This window comes from Podarcis raffonei, chromosome 2, assembly GCF_027172205.1.
Source record: "Podarcis raffonei isolate rPodRaf1 chromosome 2, rPodRaf1.pri, whole genome shotgun sequence".
Taxonomy (NCBI): domain Eukaryota; kingdom Metazoa; phylum Chordata; class Lepidosauria; order Squamata; family Lacertidae; genus Podarcis; species Podarcis raffonei.
This window is the reverse complement of record NC_070603.1, coordinates 91,273,394-91,297,047: the sequence shown is the minus strand read 5'-3', so window position 1 is coordinate 91,297,047 and position 23,654 is coordinate 91,273,394. Positions and strand designations below refer to the sequence as shown.

The 23,654-nt window shown below is 41.2% G+C and overlaps 1 protein-coding gene across 3 annotated transcripts in view; it reads left to right on the top strand.

Moving 5' to 3' along the window:
- The window catches only part of GRM7 (glutamate metabotropic receptor 7), a 382,004-nt gene that overhangs the window by 224,663 nt on the left and 133,687 nt on the right, over positions 1-23,654 (top strand). For all 3 annotated transcript variants that reach the window (XM_053378124.1, XM_053378122.1, XM_053378123.1), the window contains exon 5: positions 13,138-13,278. In XM_053378124.1, the coding sequence (XP_053234099.1) occupies positions 13,138-13,278 (141 nt within the window). The remainder of the gene's footprint in view (positions 1-13,137; positions 13,279-23,654) is intronic.

The window sequence follows — 23,654 nt, the reverse complement described above, 5'->3', positions numbered from 1 at the left end:
ATAGAGAGAACTCAGAATTTCTAAATATACGTAAGGCTGGAAAAACAATGGCCACTCTATTCCCTTGAATTCTTTGTCTTCGTTTTTCATCACAGTGACTGTTCCGGCAGTGCAACTCTGTGCATGCTTACTTACTCGAGTAACTCCTCCTGTGTTAAGTTATGTTGGTTTAAAGTCAGCTGGCATAAGGTATACCAGATCCAGAGCCCACTTAGTGGGCTCAGGGAGAGGGAAATGTCAGTGCAGTGGGACCCATCCTGGCAGAGTGGGGGGGGGGCAACCCACCAGGATACAGCACAATGGAACTGTGGTCTTCGGCTGACACCCAGGAGAGAATTCTTGAGCCCCCACTTTTAACTCAAGCATGTCCCAACCCACCAGTTGAAGACCAATACAGTGGTACCTCGGGTTACATACGCTTCAGGTTACAGACTCCGCTAACCCAGAAATAGTACCTTGGGTTAAGAACTTTGCTTCAGGATGAGAACAGAAATCGTGCTCCGGTGGCGCAGCGACAGCAGGAGGCCCCATTAGGTAAAGTGGTGCTTCAGGTTAAGAACAGTTTCAGGTTAAGGACGGACCTCCTGAATGAATTAAGTACGTAACCAGAGGTACCACTGTACAGTTGTACCTTGGAAGTCGAACAGAATCCGTTCTGGAAGTCCGACTTCCAAAACATCCAGAAACCAAAGCGAAACTTCCAATTGGCTGCAGGAACCTCCTGCAGCCAATCGGAAGCTACGGAAGCCCTGTCGGACATTTGAGTTCCAAAAATCGCTTGCAAACAGGAACAGTCACTTCCGGGTTTGCGGCGTTAGGGTGTCAAAACGTCCAAGTACCAAGGCGTTCGAAAACCAAGGTACGACTGTAGTTGACAGTGACTGGCAATGGCTCTCTGGGGTTTCAAGTAGGTTCAATCCCAGCCTTATATAGGTGGTTGCATCTGGGACCTTCTGCATGTAAAGAAGAAGAGCTATGTTCCTTCCCCTAATTGTGATGAATGAAAACAACTTTTCCATGTTTCTTCTCAATGTGTAATGTTAGTCTTTGGGGAATTTCTTTTCTTTTTGTGGTAGGGAAACATGTTGGAAGCATTTGTTGGGGGGGGATAAGAAGAATGGATAATAATAATAATAATAATAATAATAATAATAATAATAATAATAATTTATTTATACCCCGCCCATCTGGCTGGGTTTCCCCAGCCACTCGGGCGGCTTCCACAAAGACCAAAAGTACACTAATAGTACATTAGAAACTTCCCTGAACAGGGCTGCCTTAAGATGTCTTCTGAATGTCAGGTAGTTGTTTATCTCTTTGACATCTGATGGGAGGGCGTTCCACAGCATGGGTGCCACTACCGAGAAGGCCCTCTGCCTGGTTCCCTGTAGCTTTGCTTCTCGCCAGAAGGGGTAGAACGATGGGGGTGGAGACGCTCCTTCTGGTATACTGGGCCGAGGCCGTTTAGGGCTTTAAAGGTCAACACAAACACTTTGAATTGTGCTCGGAAACGTACTGGGAACCAATGTTATAAGTCTAAACCTGGATCCTGCTGGGTTACAAAATACTTGAAAATAATGGTGTGTTTGTGTTTTGCCCCTCCAGTTTGTTGACAACATTTGTTGAATACACATTAGCAACCAAAGGGAATGAGATATTAGCTGGGAAATTTGCCTCAGCAATTTTTTTTTTAAGCAAATAAAATATGTATGCCTGGTAAGAAACAGGTGTCATGCTTGGTGTGCTGATAAAAGAAGACAAGCAACACCTATTTGGTTCATTTGAATTAGAATTTAATTCCCGAGTGGACAAAAAATGTATATCTATAAACATGATACTGCTGCAAGCATTCCCTGACCTTGTCTGGGGAATAAATTAGTATTTTTTGTAACTGGTATACTCACCACATGATAACATTTGGAGACACTAATCCTAAATAGGGCATGCAGGTTCAAATTAACGGATAGCATACAGGTGTATTTATTTGCAATGAAAGATTATCAGTTGCATAAGAGACTTATCACGTTTTGATGGCGAGACACACAGACACCTGAAGGGCCAGAGAGAATGAATGTTTTTGTGCTTTGAAGTGTCTCAGGCCTCCTAGAGCAATTACTTTGTTAGCAAGTGTGTACCTGGACTTGCATGTGTGCAGCCAGCACTCAGGTATGTTTATCTACACACTACTGAGAGGGCTAGGATCTTTTGCTGGAGTCATGACATGCGCATATTATGGATGTGTGTTAAACCTTAACCTTATGCCTACAAAAAGCTCTCACACAAATAAATAAAGCTTGATTTATTACATAAAATAGGAGTGACATAACCTATAAAACTGCTACTTAGACAGCAAAGCTGCAGTCTAAGCAGGTAGCAAAGTACAATACATACACACCTTGATTAAAGGGTACAAGATTCCCTAACTATTCTAAAAGGCCTATAGAAACGTGAGCATGACAGTTTTGCCATGAACCCACACTAGAATTGGATCGAGAGCAGGGAATGAAAGTAAACCTGTCCTTAAAGCAAAGCAGAAGTGTGTGGGCTCCTGGGGAGTGCAGGGTATTATTCTCAATCTTCATTAATGATGAACCCCAAAATCAGGGATCCCCTCAAAACCGGTGCCAAAGTTTTATAGTCGTTTTGTAGAAGAACCCCCCCCCCCCATGTTTTAGTGCCCTACAAGTAGAGTAATTGATACATCAAACGCGCGTGTCATGGGGGTCACTCCAAAACCAGTGTTGTCCAGTCCCCTCAAAACCGGTGCCAACGTCTTGTAGTTGTTTTGAATTTTTTTTTAATGAAAACCCCGTGTTTTGTAGTGCCCCTCAAATGAAGTACTTCATACATCAAACCTGGGGGATTGTAGTTCGCACAAAAAAACCCAACGCCATGCGATTAACTCCAAACTGGCACCAAACTTTGGCAAAATGTTTGCAAATAGCACATCAAGGAATACATGAAGCCAGTGTTCCACCTTAATGCTATTGTTTTCAACCTTATGGTACTGAACCCACATTTTTTACACCCCAAAAGTGGGTTGCTGCCTTTCTCAGTGTAGGATGGAGCCATACTAGACTTTACCCTCCTTCCTCTTTGTTTTTCAATGCATGTATCTGACTGGTGCACAACCACAGAACAGCAAGGCAACTAACTGTCTCGTAAGTTCACATTCTGGGTAATGCCCCCTTCCATTTTCTATTGTACGGTAAGCTTTTAAGTTTAAAAAACACAAAAGTTAGGAACTCTGTTGGTATAGAACCAGTTTTGTGAGCAATATAGTGAAGTAAAGAGTAGTAACTATATATTGTACTTACTTTAATCAAAAAGGTTGGAATTGGATCCCTTTATCAATCTGATTAAGAAAAGAAAGTTGTCTAGTATAAAGGAAGAGTTGTCAAATTATAAAGGTAGAAAACAGCTGGGCTTTTTTTCAAAAAAAACCAACAAGCAAGATTTCAGAAAATATTTCTTAGGTCATTATCTGCAGAGAATTTGAAAATAGATGTGGCTGGCTCAAAAAAGAGAGAGAAATTGCTTTTCTGTATAGCCACAACCAATTATATCAAATCCAGTACATTCACTGCATGAATTGCCACCATTGTTCCTGCTTACGTATTAGCTTTACATGAATGCAATTCACAATACCCGCTGGCAAAAATCTTCAGTGTGTGCTATTTAATTGGTGTTCCAATAGAAAAGGGGGAGAAAACACGGCATTAAGGCAACAATTATTATTTTTTTGCTTTTTTAAAAAAATTCAGCTCAGATGTTGCCATGTCAACAATAAAGTATATCTTTCACACAGAGACACACACAACAATGTGGCCACCTGAAGTGCGCTTCTTGCTTAATGAGAGCATCCTTATTAGTAAATACAGCAAATGAAGGACAGGAATGTGCAGGAAAGAACTTATGAATGTAAGAAGAGCCTGCGTGGTGCAGTGCCAGTGTGGAGAGCCAGTGTGGTGTAGTGGTTAAGAGCGGTAGTCTGGTAATCTGGGGAACCGGGTTCGCGTCTCCGCTCCTCCACATGCAGCTGCTGGGTGACCTTGGGCCAGTCACACTTCTTTGAAGTCTCTCAGCCTCACTCACCTCACAGAGTGTTTGTTGTGGGGGAGGAAGGGAAAGGAGAATGTTAGCCACTTTGAGACTCCTGAAGGGGAGTGAAAGGCGGGATATCAAATCCAAACTCTTCTTCTTCTGCTGCTGCTGGATCAGGCAAAGACACAGCATCCTGTTTCTACAGTGACCATCCTCATGCAGGACATGAGCACAACAGCATTTTGCCTGCCTGTGATTCCTGGCAACTAGTATTCAGAGGTATATTCCCTCTGACATGCTTATGCTGATGGAGTGATTTCCTTTGGCAGTATATTGAATTCCTCCCTATATGTAAACATATTTATTTTTGACAAGACTACCTCACGGAGCCATGGGAGCAGCCATGCTCCCCACCCCCATACAATCCCCTCGAGAACAATGACCCATGTTGCATCATGGTATGCCCCACGGTATGCCCCAAAGAGGACCTTAAGGTCCACAAATGACAACATTTTGGAGGTCCCAGGTCGCAAGGTCTCAACTAGGTCCAGGGCCTTTTCAGTACTGGCCCCGACTTGGTGGAACGCTCTGTCACAAGAGACTAAGGCCCTGTGGGACTTGACATCTTTCCGCAGGGCCTGCAAGACAAAGCTGTTCCACCTGGCCTTTGGTTTGGACTCAGTCTGACCCTTATGTTTCCCTCCCCTTATGGTCTTGATTTATCGGCTACTTTTAAAATGAGGCTGCATTTTAAATTGCATTTTAACCTGTATTTTAAATTGGTTTCTCTCCCCCCCCCACTATGTTTTTACTGTGATTTTATTGGTGTTAGCCGCCCTGAGCCCTACTCTAGCCAGGGAGGGTTGGGTATAAATAAAATTTATATATTATTATTATTATCATCATCATCATCATCATCATTACTCGCTCTGGGTATTGCAGATACAGGTGTTTTCAATGTCTGTGACGAGCCCAGTGGCTCCTATAGGTGGCTAGCCTTATCTGTTAGAAGAAAAGGACAGAGGCTGCCCTCAGACCCCCTCGTCTTGGAATCTGGAAGGGGCGAGGTTTCTGAAATGGGCCCATATCTGAGCCAGACACTGATCTGTGCACTGTGGCTCTGGTGAGTTCATTTTGGAAGCTGAGCTTGCCAAATGCCTCCCCAGTCTCCTTGTATGTTCTGTTTTACATGGATGGACTGCATCAGCTCACTGAGACACTGCCATGCCAGTGTTCTGATGAGACAGGGTTAGTGCATATGATGGTTAGCAAATGCAGCTATTTGTGTAAAGGCTGTTCTCCAAGTCTGCATTCATCAGGACCAGAATCACCTGTTTCCCTTTACTACGAGGCATCTTCCAGAGTAAATCAGAAGTAAGTGGCCATTGCATCATGTCAACAAGAATATTTTTTTTCTTCTGCTATTCTACCTGGAAGTCCTTTTTATCCTCGTTTCCCCATACCCCTGCCCCCAGTCCTGAACCATTTTTATGGCACCTTGCCAGTAAGTTATTAAAATCACTCAGTAGCAGCATTTCCTTTTTTATTGGCCACGGAGGTCTAGAGAGCTTCTGTAAAGTATCTTAATAGTTTCATAAAAAATATGGAGTGTACTGTTCAGACGACATAATAAAAACTGAGGGGAGGTGTGCTGGGCCAGAATTCTTACAAGCCGATTTCCTTTCCTCCCATTAATGTTTTCTCTTCAGACTTAAGATCAAGAAATAAATGTACTTTGGCTTGAATGCTGAACAAATAGGGGAAAATGATCCGAGGGCTCTTCAGTTACATTAATCAGAGGTCAAGCCTAGCTGCTTATTAAATCAATAATCTTAACTACATAAGAAAGGCCAGCACTTTGATTACTGTCCATAGCTGTAATGGTTTCTTTAGTTACTTTAAGAAGAGCGGAGGTGAAATAAAATAACCGGTAAGAAAAGCACCAAATGAAATTGGGCCAATATCTTATGTGCAGACACAAACTACCTGGCTTGAAATGAAATAATGAAATTCACTGTGCTCTATGCACAAGTACAATAAAACAGGTCAATAATTTCATTTTATAATTGGACTGTATTCTATTTCCACCCCTTTATGGAAGACAGCTTATGCTGAACTCTGCGTCATATGCCTCTCTCCCAGCAGACCTTCAGTATACCTTCTTGGGAGAAGGGGGGAATCATTCCAGTGGCTATTCATTTTCAGTCTGAAAATGAGCTTGCTTAGGAGTATTTGCTTTAAAACTGTGATTGGTCTACAACCTCGAAGTGTACCGCCAACCAATTCTAAACTGATGCAACTCATCTTAATATGCTCTACAAAGTTTCAAGTCAATTCTCCATTTCAGGTTGTCTTCCTTATTGCGGCAGTATAAGGATATAGGCACAGTATTACAGCACGAGGGAGGCTGCTGCTACAAAATATACTCCTCGCTTTATAATGCAGCAGTGTGTCCATAAAAGTGCGTCTTGGATTATTATTTTTCTTAAATCTTAAGTTTTTACAAGGTGTGCTATCATTAGTTTTTCAGTGTACCTCACTGTATCAAGATTAACCCCCCACCTCATTTTTTTAAATTGAGAAATGCCTGGAAAGTCCTACAGTATCAATATCGTGACATAATGAAGAAATGTCTTATTTGTTCAAAACTCAGGATTTCTTCTGTCTCTTAGCCCAGTTGTAGCAACATCGAGAGTGGGAGACAAAGGGGAGAACTCTTGTATATTCTGGGAATGTCCTTACACCCTTCATTTCAAGCAGACACACACACACACACACACAGAGAGAGAGAGAGAGAGAGAGAGAGAGAGAGAGAGCGCAGGCTTGTAATTTTGCTCTCCCCCCATTCCAACCTGGTCCCTGGGACATGTCCTCTCTTGCTCCCTCCCATCAATTCAGGCCTGAGGATATATAAAAGATATGATAGAAGGCCAAACTTGATGTGACTTGCAACACATTGTGAATGATGTCTGCATTTGATTGTTAAATAAAACAACTGCAGGAATTGGAGGATTCCCCCCCACACACAACTTCTGCACACAGAGAAGGATGGTTTATCTGTTTCCTCTCTAGGCATGATACAGACCAAAATCGGCTCCAAAACATCCCTTTCATGTAGTTTATGTTGAGAGATAATGGTTAACTTTATGGCTGATCAGTGAACAACACTAACCAGTGGGGTACTGTAAGTACTTGGAGTACTTAGTTTGTTTAGGGACAACAGACAAAAGCCTAAACTGACATCAGTGTTTCTTGGTCAAGAATCTCTGATCTGAAGCTTTGAGATTAGCAGTGACTGCTGTGAAAACAGTGCAATCTATCCTTGAGAAATGACTCTAGGTAAATAATTGCTGCAGGAAGGAAAAGTCCACATCATGGAAAAAAAACAATGCAACAGGTTCTCTCTTAGTGTCCCAAATGCATATGGATTTTCTCTGGAATTTAGAGCATGACACTATTTCTGCATGGAAATTCTCCCACGCCTGCTTCATGTGCCTCAGCTGGAGCGTGGGAGGACTTCGTTTGATGCCAAAATAGAAAAATAGTGTAACAGCATAAGGGAATTCACAAGGTTTATGATGAGTGGAAAAAGGCTGAGCTGCTTTCTACATTCATCTGATGGTTTCCCCACTGTAAAACCCTCTCATTAATTATATAGATGAAATGGTGATATTATTAAGATGCATATATGTGTGACTATGTGGATATAAGTAAGGGGAAAGAATGGCTGTAGGAATTAGCCTTACACATACAATGCCCTGCATTCTCTGAATGGATTAATGAATAATTGTGAACATATATTTCAGTGTTTCAGTGGGAATATATATTTTTGTTTGATCTGTTTTTCCATAGCAGCAGTTGCTGTGCTATTTACCTTACCCCAAAAAACCCTAAAATGAATTATTCTGCTGTAATTACAAATATTAATAACACAGGCAGAGAATAAATTAGACCATTTGATGTTAGCTAAGTGTAAAAATATTCATGCAATAAAATCCTGTGGGTATGAAGTAAATACATTTATTTTCATTAGAGGAATGTCAGAATAACTACTTATGTCCTTTGGGGGAAAGGAGCATACTATACCTCTTTATTAGATACCCCAGCCCTGTACAATGTTAATATTTCATTCTGTTCATATTCAAGCATTCTGGTCTGCACTGCTGTTGCAGCCTTCGTCTGCCTTCACACTCATTGTAACATGCTACTTGTTATCTTCCGCCTGTTCTGCCATTGAGAACTTCTTGGATCATTCTTTGTCTAGCTCCTTTCCTTTGACCTTACTGCCTTGGGTGACCCTGCTGGGAGTACGAGACTCCTGACGGCTTCGCTTACAAGGGTCATAGGAATGTGCAAACCCACTCACCACGACAAGGTGATGATCCAATGAGTGAGGCTTGTGGAATGCCCTCCTTTTAGAAGCATGATTGGCACCAATACTTTTTGGCATCCTCCCTTCAGATGTCAAGATAAAGAACTATACAACTTTAAGAAGACATCTGAAGGCAGCCCTGTATTGGGAAGTTTTTAATCCTTGATGTTTTACTATGTTTTTATGTATGCTGTAAGCCACCCACCATAATAATAATAATTTTAGATATATACAAAGAAAAAGAAAAACAGCTGAGCTGTGGGGATGGAGTTATGCCAGCTGAGCTGGGAACCTGCTGGCTGAGCTGGAGATCTGCTGGATCCTAATTCCCAGAAGAACTAGGTTAGAGATGCAACCTTAGATCATTAGTCAGTTTATGATAGCTCAGCCTGCTCTGTAGTTTCAGTTGATCTTGTTGCTTAATTTGGTTTTATGATTTACTAATGTGTCTTTTGTGGTTTTACTTCCTCTGTATTCTGTCCCGCACCCTGAGATGAAGGCAGAGTATAAATAGTCTTAATAATATAAACAAAAAGATTTGGATATAAAAATAATTCATCTGTGGATTTGGCATCCAAATGTACCCATTCCCTCTACCTAAACCTATATGCTATTTTCATCATCTGCTGAGAGGCAGCAGCCTAACAGGTATTGGGCTGGGGCGGGGATGGGGATGGTATAAACTGTTTGTTTGGGTATGTGGGTGTGGGTGTGTGGGTGGGTGTGGGTGGGTGTATATATATATATATATATATATATATATATATATATATATATGCTATCTCTCGTACTCTTTGCTCATACTTGGAGAAGTATCTTGCCTTTCTGTATGGCTGCACCACAGTATATTGTTATATATGGAAGTTATTTTGAAGCAGAACATTGTTCGCATGCTGGACTCTAAAACTGAGATGGAAAATGACTGTGGTTTATATGTTTCCTTGAGCCAGGGCAGCAAACTAACACAAAATTGATTCACAATGACAAGAGCCAAATGCAAAATCAATGCAAAGAAGAGAAGAAGATAATGCTCACATTCAATATACAAACGAGAAAATATTGTCATGCAGCTATGCAGTTACAGTTGTTATTTAGGCCCAAAGGGACCAATGTTCTTCAAGTATGGATCCAAAAGACTTGTCCTAAATTTAAAATGTTGTTGTACCCAGTGACCCTGTATCTTTTTGTGTCCAAGGCTGCGAGGAAAAAAAAAACATTCTCACAATGGGCCTAGGCTGCAGAAAGTAATAAGTAAATAAATACCAGGAGAGCTAGGATGTAGAAAAAAATGGGGATCCTCCAGTTGGATGGCCACTGCTGTTTCCAAGCACCTTCCTTGCTTTGTACCTCCTGCTGCCCAGGCTAACGCTTTGTGCTAATTGGCTCTCAGCAGCAGCAGTGTCGCCACAGGCTAGCAGAAGAGGAAGAAAGCAACCAGGAGCTGCACTGTTTGGCCTGTGAATTGGGATACCAGAGACAGCGGCCTTGAAGCTTGCAGCAAAGGAACCAGCAGAGCTGGAAGGCTGCAGAAACCTCTCCAGGCTGCCCTTCTGTGACTCACCTAGGCTTCCCATCCACAGCCTCTCATTACACTATATTTCACAGGAGCCCTCTGTCTGTGACCATGTGAAGTATTGTGTGACAACAGAAAAGTGCACCTGTACATATAGAAAGAAGTGCAATTTTGTGAACTACTTAGAGGTATAGAACTTTTCTTAAATGAATAATTTTCACTATGTACAGGAGCCATGATGCTTGAGATATGTCTGGCTAATAAGCATCACTGTCAGCGGATGAACAGTTTTTAGTTTGTTTATTTTTTATTTCATTAAATCAATTTGCATGTTACCAATACTGCATGTTTTTCAGTATTGATCATTTGAGACACAGAAGGAACTGTAAGGTAACTTGCAATCTAATTAAATGTTCCACTTGTTGTGGGGGGGAAAGTGGTCTTTGATATGTTTCTTTTCATTCCCTATTACAGCAGCACTGCAGAGCATGAAAACAAAAAACAAAAATCCAATGTACTCTTAATAACTAAGAGCCCCAACAGTATTTTCCCATGTTTGCAATTTGTAAACAGTCCTTGGCTCTTTGTCTGAATACACACCAAACCATTCACAAGTGTCAGATTCACTGCAAGGTGGCAAACTAGGCTGTGTGAATCCATCACAACTCCATCTAACGATGGGTCAAAATACAGCTGTGAGTGTTGAACTGACTTTCCTTGTGCAGGTGATATTTGAAAAAAAAATCAAAGAAAGGGGAATTTAAAAAATGGATGGACTGAAGCAAGTTTTCATTTAGAAAGCAGCCAAATAGATACCACCACTGAGCTTGGCAGGCGATTTCTAATCCTGAGATGCTTGGCTTGTGTTGAGAGCATCGTGATCATGGCTAGTCATTGCACTTTCGTGCTGCGTGAAGTCCCATTAGTATCTGTCAGCATAGCATCACCCAAGCTGAGACTGCTGTCTGGGTGTTTGACCCACATTGACATTGTGATCCTTCCTTGTCTCTGTAGCCTGCTCTCATGTGAGCTTTCTTTTTTGCAGGCATAAAGGTCAGCTTTCTGACACCAAGCTAGTATTTAGCTTATGTATCTATTGATTTACAATACCTCTTATTTACAAAAGGTCTCTCTGCATTTGATTGACTGCTTTAAATCCTGGACATGTGAACAAATACTGAAGTGGTAAAGCAGTAGAACTGAGGGCGGCAAGCTGTGTTGTTTGGCTTGTCAACACTGCTATTGTATTCTCATATTATTATTTGCAGACACTTATGGGATAAAAGGCTTGCTTGCATCTCCTCAAATTTCAGCAGGCAAAAGACACTGTGTTCCAGTTAGAGTTAGAACCGGAAAGATACGAGAATTGGAGATGATTCTCCCTGGTGGCAATGGAAGTTTGCTGTGTCTCAACTTCACTTACAGCCTGGAAAATGGGAATAATACTGGGCTTCTCCATAAGGGCCTGAGAAATGCATTATATTAACAATAGAGATGGGCTATAAAATCAGTTCACAACACCGCTGTTGCTGCACTTAAGTCTTCCTTTTAAGATTTATAGATTTGTTTATGTGTTGTATCATTTAAGGAAACAATGTTTAGAGTCCTTCAGGTGTCTGACTTAAAAGCATATTTGCAGAGCAATCCAAAACCTGGCTGAGTATTGGTGGAGCTACTTCTGCACTTGCAGTCCAGTTGTTCATTTCAACTGGGGCAGAAGGGGATGGAGATAGCATAGGGATTGGTCAAGCGATAACAGTGGGGCCAACTCAGGCAGAATTGGGGGCTCTATGTGGATAGAGACCTCTGCAGAGGGAGACACCCACCCCATTCAAACCTGCCCTCAGCGTGGCAGACTTGAAGTTGGTTCTAGCAGCTGGTATTCAGAAGCATTGCTGCCTTCAACCATGGCAGCAGATCATAGCTAGCAACCAACCATAGCCCTTTCCTCCATGAATTTGTCTAAACCTCTTTTAATCCCATCCAAGTTGGTGGCCATCATGGCCTCCTGTGGAAGCAAGTTCCATACTTTAATTATGCGCTACATAAAAAAATTCTTTTATCTGGATGTTCCAACATTCAGCTTTGTTGGGTGTCTACAAATTCTAATGTTATGAGAGAGTGAGAGACCAAAAAACAACCACAACCTCTAACCATTTTCTCCATGTTATGAGACAATTTTCAGCTACTTTGTACTATTGTATGGTGCAAGAAGCTACGTAAGTTTGATACTAAGGACAATTTGCCAGAACCTCAGATACAGGAAGATTTCTTCCAGTTATTCAGTAGTGTTTAAAGGAGATATTGTTTAGAGAGATTTTTTAAATGGCGTTGGACCTTAAAGATTGTCAGAGGAAGCATGAAAAACTGACAGGGGAAAGGGCCATAGCTCAGCGGTCAATAACATGTTTTCCATTATTCTAGTTAAGATTAAAGTTGGGTATTAGAGCTAGAAAATGTTTTCTGAAGCCACTGCCACTCAAAGTACAGTCCTGGGCTAGATGGACCAAGAACTCAGTTCAATATAAGAGAGCTTCATGGGTAGATAAATCTCACCAACTGAAATTAGTGAGATTTAAATATGTGTAACTTTGGCTGTGTCCTGAGAATTCACAATGTATGGTGTAGTGATTAACTTTGTAAAGTGTGGTTGATAAATGCAAAGTGCACAATGGCTATATTTTAGTATCTTCAATAGTTACTTCCTAGAAACTGTAAATGTCTACTTTGTTATACGTAGAACTTCAATCATCAGCAGCAGATGCTTCCACCCACAACCCTTTGTCTATCTGAAATCCTTCTTCCCTTTTCATCAGAAGAGCCTCACATTATTCTAGCTCCTATTTGTGGTCCGTTCCCTGTTGGTTCACCTTCTTCAATCATTTCCCCTCACCAGCTACCCAATGAGCAAGCATCTAACTGAAACATTTTTCACTTTTTAAAGCAATCCTGCCTCGTCCATAGCCTCAGAACCCTTCCCAAATTTATTAGTATGGAAGAATGAGAGAGTTTTGTTTCAGCTCTGACCACCACCACCCCTTCACAAATAGTCAGTTTGCTAGGATGTTTTGAAACAGCTCTATCGGCTGAGGTTTGTCATGGAATCATGTCGTTCCCCCTTGCAATAGGCGTAGCAAGTCCTAAAACACCAATCTTGTATATGAATTATATATGTAATAATAATAACAACAACAACTCTCTCTTTTAGGATTTGATACCTACTTTACTTCCCGCACACTGGAGAACAACAGAAGAAATGTGTGGTTTGCAGAATACTGGGAAGAAAACTTCAATTGCAAGTTAACGATTAGTGGGTCAAAAAAGGAAGACACAGATCGTAAATGCACGGGTAATTTCATTCTCTTTGTCCTTCCCATGATGCTGTACGTGGCCGGCATAAAATGTCTGTGTAGCTGGTTGGAGATAAGTTGAGAAAGGGAGACAGAGAGAATTTTTATCTGTTTTATAAAAATTGGAACTCAGAAGCACAAGTCTTACAAAGAAGAAGAAATAGATTAATTAAAAATGACACTTTTTCTGTTTCTGCCTGTCCATCCTCTAGGAACTGACATTTTTCATTGATTTTTGTGCTCATGAGAGAGAGAGAGAGAGAGAGAGAGAGAGAGGTGTTTGTATCATTTTGAATGTTTCCTCTATACATTTATTTCATAGAAGAGAAGTTGTAATCTGGGAAAGAGCAATGCTTTCTCCTGGTCTGGAACTGAAATAGATTTGAGTAGGGAATGCATCTCTCTTTGAGGGGAGATACCTATCTAAGATGTGAATATATGTAAGGACTTAAGAGGAGCCCTACTGGGATCAAGACTAACATCCACCTAGTCAGTCTTTTTCTTTACACAGTGTGAATGAAACCTAGAAGTTCCATACAGTAATCATGTTTAGTGGCCATTAATAGACCTTTCTTCCATGTATTTCTCCAATTCCCCTTTATAGCCACCTGCATTTGTTGAATCAACATATTTTTATGGTGATTCCATGAATTAGACATGCGTTGCTCTCCTGAATCTCCTGACAATCAGTTTCATTGGGGTATCCCTGTGCTTGAGTACTATTGGAGGCTTTTGCATGTACCACATGTGATGTTTTGATTGAGCTATGCACCATGACCCAAGATCTCTATCCTGGTTAGTCACTGTCAGCTCAGTAGTGCCAGTTCAATCCCACCAATGTGACATTAGGATTATTTTAACAGCTATGTGCATACTCTTACTTACGTTAAGAACATTAGTAGATTCCCATCCAAAGGCCTATCCAGTCAAGGGGCCCAACACATATGCAACATGCGCAAGTGGAGTTGCTCAAATCCCTTGTCCTACCCTCCGCTTTGACAGCCCTCTTCTCCATCTTTTCCAGCTTCACAGAATCCTTCTAGGGGAGCACACACACCATTCCAAATGTAGTCAGACTGTAGATTTATACAAAAGCATTGTGAGATTGGCAGGCTGTTTTCTGTTCCTTTTCTTAATGATCTCAAACATGCAATTCGCTTTTTTTCCACAGCAAATGCACACAGGGTCAATGTTTTCATCGATCCCTTTCTTGCCTAGTCTTTACCTCTGCAGGGCTGGTGGGCGCATTAAACGAGTTGTTTGTGAAAGTAACACTCTGGATCCAACCTACTGTAATTGCAACGGTTAACAAAAACACCATGGGAGCCTATGGCTGGGTGATTGCCAAAAGTTATCAAGGCAGTAAAGATGTGATATAAACGCACACACTCCCACCACGGCCACTATCAATGCTGCCTTTGAAACCGAGAGTTGAGTTTGCTCTACAGTCTGTTCCCACTACCACTTTGTTAGGACATGGCTTTGCACAAAGGGAGAAATAAGATGAACGTATCAGGCAGTCTGAGTCAGTGCAGTCTTGTCTTCTGCCTGACACCACACTAGAGAGATTTCTTCCGTTTGTATGCACAAGAGAACAAGAAAAATAAAATAATGGTTCTAATGTAATTCTGTGTTTGCTGTGTCTGCTTTGCAGATATATCCAAGTGCGACCATATTTTCAAGTGCCTCTGGATGCGTTTTCCTCCTTTAATGTACCAACAAACTCCCTCCCTTTAATGAACCATGCTTCTTTGGAAGCCCAAACATTTGACTGTAGTTGTAGCAGTTTTCCCTCATTAGATACCGTCTTAAATGTTGCCTGCCTTGTGCTCAACAAGGCATAATGAAGTGATATTGGGGTGACATCACCCTAAATGTCACCTTGTTGGATGGTAGGTGACTCGGAGAGCTTTTCTAATTACCAGAGTCTGTAATTGGCCTGAAGGTGCACTTCAGTTAATGGTATAGAGAATGAGCTGCTTAGGGGGAGAGATGCCGTAAATGGCAGCTATTTTGTAAAAGACAGAGAGCACTGTATGTTTTTCCCCCATAGAGATTCAGCAGGAAAAGAAATGTGTCAGGCATACAAATGTAAGGCAGTAAGCATCCCGTTCTGATCTTCTACTTACTCTGGCATCTTTCAGTTGGCGTCTGTGGGAATTCTCCTGATTGAAGTTGGGGCAAGAGGAGGAGACAGAACAAAATGAGAAGGCCAATTCCGTCTCTGGGTTTGCTTATGGAAAAGAATGCCTTTAAATAACACATAACTTAGTCTACTGTGGAAATAAAGAGGCTTAGATTGGAACAACAGTATTGTGGTTGGCCCCAAATTTATGCCTTCAAAAATAAATAAAAAATGACCGCACTCATATATGATTTCTCAGTCACTGCACTCAAGGTGGCTCACTCTTTAAAATAAAAGTAAAGGTAAAGGGACCCCTGACCATTAGGTCCAGTTGTGACTGACTCTGGGGTTGCGGCGCTCATCTCGCTTTATTGGCCGAGGGAAACGACGTACAGCTTCTGGGTCATGTGGCCAGCATGACTAAGCTGCTTCTGGTGAAACCAGAGTAGTGCACAGAAACGCCGTTTACCTTCCCGCAGAAGGTATTGATCTACTTGCACTTTGACGTGCTTTCGAACTGCTAGGTTGGCGGGAGCAGGGACCGAGCAACGGGAGCTCACCCCGTCGCGGGAATTTGAACCGCCGACCTTCTGATCGGCAAGTCCTAGGCTCTGTGGTTTAACCCACAGTGCCACCTGTGTCCCTTAAAATACTCTTTAAAATACTTAGAAATAAATAAATGGTTCAAAAGGCCAAAGAATAACACTGCAGCATTCTCTCAAGCCTTTGGTGATCTTTACAGGAGCGGATGTCACAAACTCCCTGCTTGGGTTTCAGCAGTTCAATAAGGTTTACTCCCAGAAAAGTATGCATACTATTGTGACTGCGATATTTGTGCTTCTATGTTGTAGTGTTCTTGTTGATAACATAGTACCTTTTTAATGCTGCTGCTTCCAGTTGCAGCTAAGTACCATAGTGTCAAATTCAAGAATGGACAAATCTGTTTATGATACAAGAGAGTTTGTGTGTGTTTGTTCATTCATACATTTGTTCCATGTCATATCCATTATTCTACATGTTTGCTGTACATTTTGCCATAAAACACACTTTTTTGTATCTGCATTATCCTAAAATACACTTTTTCATATGCATTTTAACCCCAAATATGTATTTTATACACATTTTAGCACTTTTTTGAGTCGAGAACTGTATTGCAAAATTCAGAGAAGTGTGGGAAAAAATAATTAACTGAATTAGGCCGGCTAGCTTTAAAATGTGGATTGAACAAATCCCTCAATTATCCCTAGCCAAAATAGCAGAGTAAGAAATATTATTCCAAGTATGGACTAAGCCCAATGTCACTTAGCCCACATTTTAGACTTGTGTTGGGATTGTGTGAATTGGTCTAAATACCTATCTATAATAATTGCAAATGAATATTAATTATAGGAGATATGTTGTTTGTTGTTTGTTTTTTGTTTTTAAAAACCATGCAAAACCATACACACCAGAGCTGTGAGGCTTAGTTTTAGGCTAGATCAGCAACTCTACCTATCTGTCCATCTATCTATATCTATCTATCATCTATCTATCATCTATCTATCTATCTATCTATCTATCTATCTATCTATCTATCATCTATCATCTATCTATCTATCATCTAATCTATCTATCATCTATCATCTCTCTCTCTCTCTCTCTCTCTGTGTGTGTGTGTGTGTGTGTGAAGTTAGTTGCCCTTCTCAGTCATCGTTAAAAATTGTGACAACAAAACTTGCATAGAATAGCCTAGAGAAAGGCAGAAACTAATGAGGGGAAAATGAGAAAAAGAAAGCCTCAAATGAACAGCCCAAGGGTTGATAATGGAATATTAGCTATAAATTGAAATAAATAAGAGATCTGAAAAGGTGCAGCAAGGGAGGGGGCTTTCTCAGCACATTCCACCTTAGGGAAAATGTAGTCTGTGACATTTCAAGCAACTTCATGATGTATAATTCAAATCTCAGAGCATATTTCAGAGGACGGGTTTACATGAAGGTAGAGAAATCTGCTGCAGAAAGGCACACTTTTTAACTTGCTTGGATAGAAAGTATGCCTTAGTTTTATTTGTGGATAAAGTCACTTGACTTCAGAGTGACCTTGACTCTGCAGTTCTTGCTGTTCGAGATGAAGTACCCAAGGCCATAGTCAGTGGGGTGTTCTGAGATCAGTTTCAGCTTATGCAGAGAGCTTATGTGGACAAGGTGTTTGTAGCTAGATGTCCAACCACACGCCCATCCGCCCTGCCTTATTAATTCTAGCAGAGGAGGCTAATGGTTTGGTCCAGAGCATCTGCAGGATGCGAGGACTGCGAGAATATGTGTACCTGTGTTTGTATGGGTTGTGGGATGCGAGGGATTGCTAGAGAGTGTGCCGCAGTGTGTGAGATTGTGGGGAGCATTTGTCAGGCTGTGTGGGGTTGCAAGGTGTGTGTGGGTGTGTGCTCGGTTGTGGGGGCTTCCTGTGTGTGTGTCAGGGTGGCAGCACTGTGAGTCTAAGTCAGGGCCAGATTTAGGTTTGATGAGGCCCTAAGCTACTGAAGGTAATGGGGCCCTTTATATGTCCAGCTGTCCTTTGTCAGCAAAAAATTGTCACTGTTTTTTATGTTGAATGTATGCTATATGGTAATGTATGGACCTAATAGGTGTCTAAAGCCATTTGCTGTATGTAGGTGTGTGGTTTTTTACCTTATATTTTGGAAATGTACATCCAGGGTTTTTTTCCCTTTAATTTTTTTTGGGGGGGCCCCAAGAGAGTGGGGCCCTAAACTATAGCTTGTGTAGCTTATACGTAAATCCAGCACTGGTCTAAGTGTAGGATTTAGAGTGAGGTGAGACAGTGAGATCTCTAGCGTATGTGTATAGGTACTTTTAACCCGGATAACAACAGCAGTTCCTTTGAGTTTTAAATGGTTCAGATTTGTCAGGGGCATAAATGACATTCAGTGAACATCTTGAAATCATTTCTTGTTTGGGGATAATGGAAACTGTGATCCTTTTATGGACATATAATTTTAATGTAAACTATAAATGCTTATGTGACGATTTTTTGGTTAAAAAGAAAATAAAAAACAATGGAATTTGTCTACCTGCCTTGACAGCATATAGAGTGGCTCTGAAACTTGAAATCTAAGGCAGGAGGTGATTCAAGGTTACTTTTTTTTCTTTTTCGCAGTGCCCATCCTGCACCACACAAGGGCCTCATGTCTCACTCTGTCAGCTTGGACACCAAAGAAATCATAACAGACATTTTGTTGTTCAAAGCAAAACCAAGCTGACTATAAGGCGGAAACACTCTTGCGCAGCTCAAGTGGGGAGGAGGAGGAGAAGTCACTCATTTTGACAAAGAGGCCTAGGTTTAAATCAGATGGAATTATTTTAGCAGCCATTTGGAGGAGGAATGTTGATGGAAGTTTGATAGTTTGTTTCACCTGCTCCCTCCTTGCTCTTTTATAGAGCAAGGGCACTTAAAAGAGTGGTGGACTAGCCAGGGTTTCTCCCACCTGTTCAAACCGATTTCCATTTACCAACAAACATTACACTTCATTTAATGATTTCTCTCTCCTACTCCTTCTTGTTTTAGTGTTAATGTTGGCTATAGTGCTTAAAGTGCTATGCTTCCACTCCCAACCTTAGTTGTAGAATTGTGGAGTGTGAGCTGCTTTTCATTCCAGTATTTTGTTGTTTCTTTTTTAATCTCTTAGTCCTGCCCAAATCATCCTTAAAAACTCCTAGCACAAAAACCTGTGTATGCATTAATGTGCATCCAAATTGATTTCTCAGAGGCACCTCTCTCATGTCTGTATGGTTGGTTGGTTGGTTTATTTGTTTGTTTGTTTTACCGCTGTTCATACATAGATCTCGAAGTGGTTCACAACATGAAAATACAAGTTTTTAAAAAAACAAACAAAAACAAACAAAAACAAAATGCATAATAAAAACAAGAACGCAAAACCCCCACATAAACCAGTACCTCTCCTCCCCCCCAAGCCCTTTCAGAAACACATTTAAAAGAGTATCAGATGTTAATTTCCAGACCAACTGCCCTCAAAACAGTGGAAGAGGTTTTAAACCATTCCTCTTTTAACTACCTTAACATTGTAACAAGTGTGTGTGTGTGTGTGTGTGTGTGTGTGTGTGTGACCCCCACAAAGCTCTGGGTGTATTTGCCTGGAATTTGGCACGTTAAATCTATTCTGGAGGGACTGCTGTTCCTGAGAATTTTATCTACTTCCATCAAAAGGGGAGTGAAATATTATAAACCATTCTTATACACTTGTAAACATATATACCACAGAGTGACTCAGAACATATTGAGCTGCTTCTCAAAGTGACAGACTCAAGTACAAACTGAATCTTGTGTCTTGTGCACACCCTTATACGCTTATTGATTTTTATAAGAATATAGTCCAGTCTGGAGAAATATGTGTAAGGTTTTTTTTCTGAGTTTCAGAATCCAGAAATAGCTACTCTGAGTTTGAGAGCTGTTGGTCTTTTGTTGAAAGTGGCAAAAAGCTTTGTAATGGGTCAAATTCACTTCTTTGATAAATATGCACAACTCACATTAAACACAGTAGGAGCTGTGTGTACATGCCTGAGGGCAGCTTTCGGTCCAGTGTGTGCTTCTAAATGACAACTTTAAAGGCAGCAATTATTTATTTTTTGATAGAACTTGGCAAGTACTGAAGATTGCTACTTTTCTTACCAAAATGCTTCTAGGTTTAAAATACATAGATTTCATCAAGGGAGTTTGTTTGGCCTATTTATTTGCCCACCGAACTATATATTACAAATCCTTACAAATGATTACTCTTTGTTCTCCAGCACATCACACGTCCATTTTAAAATAAAATAATACTTTGGGGGATGTTTTATGTTTTGTTATGGATTGAAAACCTTAGTCTTTACTTATATCATTCTTAGCTTGGGAATTAGCCAACTACCAAATGTAAGTTCTTTTGATTTCTATTGATTTCAGTTGCTGAGATTTACAGTGCAATCCTATAGAAGCCTGCTCAAAAGCAAGCTCCATTGAGTTAAATTGTATTTATTCTCAGTTGTGTGTATAGGATTACACACCCAAACACATGCAGTGAAATAAATGGGAGTTAACCAGGTCTGCCCAGTGCCTGATTTATGTATAAGCTAAACAAGCTTTAGCTTAGGGCCCCACTCTCTTGGGAGCTCGAAAAAAATTAAAGGGGAAAAACTGGATGTACGTTTCCAAAATATAAGATAAAGAACAAATAAAATAAAACCTACATACAGCAACAGTGTTTTGTGTTGTGCAGGCTCCTATTTGTTATGCACAAATGGCTTTAGATACCTATTAGGTCCATAAATTATATCAGGCATCCCCAACATTTGGCCCTCCAGATGTTTTGGACTACAATTCCCATCATCCCTGACCACTGGTCCTGTTAGCTAGGGTTCATGGGAGTTGTAGGCCAAAACATCCGGAGGGCCGCAACACAAAAAACAGCGACAATTTGTTGTTGACAACCACCACAGGTGGCAGGACTCACGAGGAAATGGAAATCTTTATTCCCCCCCTTGTTCTTAATGTAGATCTTCACTGAGCCCTTCTTTCCTGGCAGAGAGCAGGGAGCCATTTTGGGGGTTGCCTCAAGTGCTGAAATGTCTTGAGGCAGCCCTGCCTGCTGCCTGAGGCAGCTGCTTCACTCTGCATAATGGTAGGGCCAATGCTGCCCAATCAAACTCAGCCTCCTACACTGAGGCTTGCTGGGTATTTAAATAGCAGAATTCATTGCATTCATAACAGCAGCGTGTCAGGGTGCAGAGCAGTAGCCATCCCTGGTGGCTGCAGTATTGTGCTCACTGGGGTGGGGCAAGAGAGGGGCAAGATGGAGGTTCTCTGGCTTGTCAGTGACTCCACAGGTACATACACACTGTGGGCTGCCAACAACAAACTGGAGTTCCCCCAGGCTCTCCCCGTTCCCAACCCAGGAAGCACACTCTTCCTGCACTGGACAGTTGGGCTTGAACCAATGGCTTCAAATTACAATAAAGGAGATTCTGACTATACATCAGGAAGAACTTTCTGACAGTAAGAGCTGTTCAACAGTTCAATGGTTTCCCTTGGGAGGTGATGAACTCCTCTTCCTTGAAGGTTTTTAAGTCAAGGTTGGATGGTCACCTGTCGTGGATGCTTTAGCTGAGAATTCCTGCATTGCTGGGGGTTGCACTAGATAACCCTTGGGGTTTCTTCCAACTCTGCAATTCTAGGATTCTTCCCAGTGCTGGGAGGCAGGGCTTTGGTGACAGTACTTACTAGTATGGAGTCCTGGCAGCTCTCTTTTTCACCTGACTATGTCAGCCATTATGCACATTATCTGTGTATGGTTACCAGCACCTCATTTTTTACCGCAGGAAAAACTGCTGGAAGGGCAGCACTATTGCTCAGCAATAGAAATCATTAAGAGTGACTGTTATGTGGTAATTTGTAAAATGGATGGTGTTAGAAGTAAATAAGAATATGAAACGCAGTAATATTAAATCATAAAGACCCATCAAGAACGGCACATGGGAAACCTCTTGAATGAAATTGTCTTAATTTGGAATTAATTTGTGTAATTGGGTTGAAATTGGAAAATCAATAAAAATAATTGGCAAAATACCCTATTGCTCAGCCTCCCCTTGCCCCATGCACTGCTGCTGGTTTCTACTGGGGTTCTTATCTATGGCTGCTGGGCTTGTTAGGTTACAGGGATACAGAATTCCCCTTAACAGGAGTTAAATGTTCACATCTAGCAGCCAGTGAAGTAACTTGGAGCTCGGCTGGCTACTGCAAAGGCTGTTGGGCAAATTCTACTGGGCTGGCTTTGACGATAATAACTGTGATTCAAATCCACACAGGCTTTTCTCATTACCAGTTATGGTGGATGGTACTCTGTGAGCTGATGGGTGCTTTGTTTTGGCAGAGTTAAAAACCGGAGAACCACTTGCATGCACTGATTACATAACCGGGTCAGAGGCATTATCTTGTTGATTGCAAGGAACGTTTATGTCATATGCATATAGATGAGCAATCAACCTTTGTGGTCTACAAGTGGCCACACACCTCTTATAGATGCCGTGTAAGTGGGACTGATAAGTTATTTTGCCGGAATGATACTTTCTCATGTCTTGGACAGAATATAAAATTATTTGGGAGAGCGGGTATACATGGTATCCAACTAACCTTTACTCAAAGTAGACCCATTGAAAACAATAGGCCTATCTTAGTTGTAGTCATTAATTAAAGTGGGTAATTAAATACCACCCTATATTCATGAGCTGTAAAGGATATTTTGTAGAGAATCATTGAAAGTCTAACAAAAGCCTATTTGTCTTGATACTGGCTTTAAAACTACTGGTATTTTGAACCATATGAGCTACAGTGTGTCAGGCTCGAACAGAACTAGCACCCCAAGGTATTGAAAGACAGGATGTCAGTGGCATGTTTATATTCACCTTAGCTCAGAGCAATTATGACGGCTTGGCTGGCACATTGGCAATGGTACAATAGAAATGGGAACGTTAGTGGTAATTGCTGCTTCAGAATATAGCTCTGGTGTGCGCCTCTTAAAGGAATGTTGCTGAATCCATTTCCTATAAAGGGCATCCATCCTCACAGTTATAACCCGTTATTTAAAACCTTTATATGCAATAGTTTTTCAATGGAACCACATCAAAACTGACTAATTTTGCAGGCTTTGTTCCTTTGGGATGATGGCATGGTCTGAAACAGAGATCACATCTACATGCAGAGGCCAGAATGCACTTGTGAGAAACTCCCTATTCAGATACTAGGCGCACAGAGAATGTGCAGTTGCTTCCCTCACAACCAGCTTCATATTCCTCAAGAAAATAGAACGTAGCAAAGGAATGTGAATGAATATTTGCTGCTGCTCATTTGTTAAATTTCTACACCACCTTTCATCCAAGGATCACAGGGTGGTTTACAAAGAAATCCATGATAGTAACAGCAAAACCATCCACAAAAAAACCACCACTAACATCCTGATCTGACCATTGCAAAACCTGCATTCTTTGCAAATGCAGTCTGCAGAAGGATCATCTTATGACAGCATTCTCACTTGTTTTGGTGCATTCCATATTCCGACATTCTATATGGTCCACTTGGTGACCTTGAGTTTCGGAATCAGCCTTCAGTGTTCCAATTAAGCAGAGCTTCTTGTCGTACAGTCAGCATAACCTCCTAGGAAGTTGCCTTAAGCTCGTCTTCAGACCATTGCACCATCCAGTTAGA